This window comes from Macrotis lagotis, chromosome 1 (assembly GCF_037893015.1).
Source record: "Macrotis lagotis isolate mMagLag1 chromosome 1, bilby.v1.9.chrom.fasta, whole genome shotgun sequence".
Lineage (NCBI taxonomy): Eukaryota > Metazoa > Chordata > Mammalia > Peramelemorphia > Peramelidae > Macrotis > Macrotis lagotis.
Window position 1 is genome coordinate 838,183,853 of NC_133658.1, and position 3,545 is coordinate 838,187,397.

Here is a 3,545-nt window from a genome sequence, read left to right on the forward strand (position 1 = left end):
CTAACATGATGCCTAGGTGGAACAGTGAATAGAGCACTGGCCTTGGAATCAGGAGAATGGGAGTTCAAATTCAGCCTCTTGACACTTACCACTTCCTATCTGTGTGATCTTGGACAACTCACTTAACCCTGATTGCCTCACATCTAAGGCCAACTCCAGTCATCTTGAATCATATCTGGTCCTTGGACTCAGATGGCTCTGGAAGAGAAAGTGAAGCTGGTGAGTTAGCACAGTACCCCCTCACTTAAATCCAATTCAAGTGCTTGTCATGGTATCACCTCCCTGATGTCATGGTCTTCTTTGAAAATGAAGGACAAACATAAAACATAAGACCTATAAGCCAACACCAGGGAAGAATAACAGCAGGATAATCAACCACCTAATTCTCAGAATTCCCATTTCTTTTAATATAGTCCAAGGGCACATTAGCTTTTTCAGATACATTATACTTTTGACTCACTTTAATCTAAAGTTCATTAATGGGACCAGAATCTTTATCAGAAAAATTGGTGTCTAATCATACTTCTCTCCAAGATTGGATAAGATGTCCTAAAAATCTTATTGCATTCTGAAGTTTATCACCACTAAGACTTTTGGGACACTCAGTTTTTTTGAAGTTCATTTCTTAAAAATCTAAATGTAATACTTGAAATTTTAATTATTATTAATTTCTAGCTAATACGAGTCCCATTAATGTTCTTATCTATCAAGATAGGTTTAGATACTTATTCTGCAGATGACAAAAAACTGGAAAATATTACTAACAACAGTATTATATATATTAGGGCTATCAGCTATAAAACTATTCATCAGCAAAGGGGAGTCATAGATTTCTGCCCTACTGGAACCTTCTTTATAATGACATTTAACTATTCATGACTATTTCTTACAAACAATTTTTATTTTTTTAAATACAAGTTCTCAATTCATCTAGCTATATACATCGCTTCATCTTTTCCACAAGAATATCATGCAGTACTTGGTCAAATACTTTTCTAAAGTTTAGGTAATTGATATGTATAGCATTCTCCTGAACTTTCAGTTTAGGACTTGCCAAAAAAAGAAATAAAGTAAGTGTAGTTATTTTTGTTGAAGACACTCTATAATTGTTGCTTTATTTTCTAGATCTAAATTCTCAAGCAGTTTTATTTGAGGACTCCTTCACATTCTTTAAGTTTATTGAAGAGCCCAAACAATCTGTGCTTATGTGGGTTATATTTGCCATATTTGAAAGTAAGCTAATTAAGTTTACATACCAACTGAAAAAAATAATGATAATTTAATTTAATTTAATACATAATTTGGGGTGGCTAGGTGACACAGTGGATAGAGCACTGGCCCTGGAGTCAGGGGTACCTGGGTTCAAATCCAGCCTCAGAGACTTAATAATTACCTAGCCGTGTGGCCCTTGGGCCATCCACTTAACCCCGTTTGCCTTGCAAAAAAACCCTAAAAAAATAATTTAATACAAAAAATTTCCCAAATTAAAAATAGTGAGATAAGCAGTATTGTTTTACATATTTGGCAAATCTCTAGTGTCTGATTTAGTAGAAGACAAATGGATTCTCATATCTCATTCTAAAACTCAATCTTTTGTGATAAGTTGTTTAAATATAGGAAGAAAATTTGGCACCACATATGTATGTAGATGAAAAAGAAAGGACTTTTTAGTAAGTGTACAATATCTTAGTATTATTATGAAAATAACTTTGGCCTTGAGGACCCACCCAAAGAATCTCAGGAATCCCCAGAGGTTCACAGTTTGAGAACTGTTGTTTTTTAACTATTCTCTGACCACATTTTCAAACATTATAAATTATAATTTTCAAGGCTTTGAGGTCAAACTCATAGGTTGATAGTTTTCAAACTTCATTCTAATTCCTTTCTTGACACTTGAGACACTGGCCCTTCTTCATTCTGCAGCACCTCTCCTGTGCTCTGCAATCTTCCAAATCACCAGCAGTGGCCCAGAGGTCATGTCCACCAGCTATTTCAGTGTCTGAGCCTGTAATTCAGATCAGCAAAATAGCACCCAAATTTTTTTGTCTTTACTTTTCATTAACATCTGCTTCCAGTTAACCATTTTGGTTTTTCCTACCAAGACAAAAGATCTTCTAATTGGCCGAGAAACAATTAAGTCAAGTAGGAGATGGCATTGGGCAGAAATAAGCACCCAAGCTGGACTTCTTGTGCTTTTAAGATATTTGTTGTTTTACCTACAGGAAAGAAGACTCTCTAGCTATGCTGGCAGCACCTTGCAATCAGACATCAGCTAATTCTTTCATCCTTGTGGGCATCCCAGGACTGGAGGGGGCACACCTTTGGCTGGCAGCCCCACTCAGCTTCATGTATGCTATGGCCCTTGTAGGGAACACTCTGATTCTGACTGTGATCTGGGTTGACCCTACTCTTCATGAGCCCATGTACCACTTCCTGTGCATTCTGGCAGCTGTTGATATCATCATGGCAACTTCTGTAGCTCCCAAGATGTTGAGAATATTCTGGGCTGGTGATGGTGTCATCACATTCACTGCCTGCTTTGCTCAGATGTATGTGGTCCATGCAGCCACAGCTACTGAGACAGGGCTGTTGCTAGCCATGGCTTTTGATCGCTATGTGGCCATCTGCAAGCCCCTGCACTACCAAACCATCCTCACACCCAAGATGATGTTGGGTATTGGACTAGCTATTATGATAAGGGCTGTCCTGATCATGACTCCACTGAGCTGGATGGTGATTCAGCTGCCATTCTGTGGCTCCCACATTGTCCCCCATTCCTACTGTGAGCACATGGCTGTGGCCAAATTGGCATGTGCTGATTACATGCCCAGCAGCCTTTATAGTCTGATTGGTTCCTCTATCATTGTGGGTTCTGATGTGACCTTTATTGCTACCTCTTATAGGCTGATTATGCAGGCAGTGTTTAGACTTTCTTCCAGGGATGCCCAATTCAAGGCTCTCAGCACATGTGGCTCCCACGTAGGGGTCATGGTACTCTACTATCTTCCTGGGATGATATCCCACTATGTGGAGTGGTTTGGGCAGGATGTAGTGCCACTGCACACCCAGGTGCTACTTGCTGATTTTTATTTGATTATTCCACCCACATTGAACCCCATCATCTATGGTCTGAGGACCAAGAAAATCCTAGAGCGAATGTTAGATGTGCTAAGGAATGTTGGTGCAATGTGCAAAGGCTCCAACCAGAGAAGCCATGCATGAAGGTTTAATTACTTGGAGTTATAAGGGCAGGATGGGCATGGGGAATAAGACTTATGATTGTATAAAGAATTTTAAGATAAGGAAACTTTCTTTCCTAATACATATGATATCATCTAAGAAACTTATAGTCTTAGAGGGTTTCTAAAACTATTGAGAGGTTATCTGACTTGCCTTAGGGTTATACAGGTATCTGAGGCAGAACTTCAATCTATTCTTCCTGCATTCAAAGTCAGCGCCCTATCTGCTGTATCACATTGCTTTTCTCTGGTACCAGGATTGTGACTAGATGAAAAGGAATGCCTCCTAATCTTGGAGTAAATTAG

At 39.0% G+C, this 3,545-nt stretch overlaps 1 protein-coding gene across 1 annotated transcript; it reads left to right on the forward strand.

Annotated features, from left to right (window-relative positions):
- Positions 1-2,241: 2,241 nt before the first annotated feature.
- On the forward strand, positions 2,242-3,230 carry LOC141507514 (olfactory receptor 52I1-like). The gene is given in 2 exon segments (XM_074215233.1): positions 2,242-3,169; positions 3,172-3,230. Coding segments are annotated over 2 exon segments (987 nt in total).
- The last annotated feature ends 315 nt before the right edge of the window (positions 3,231-3,545 follow it).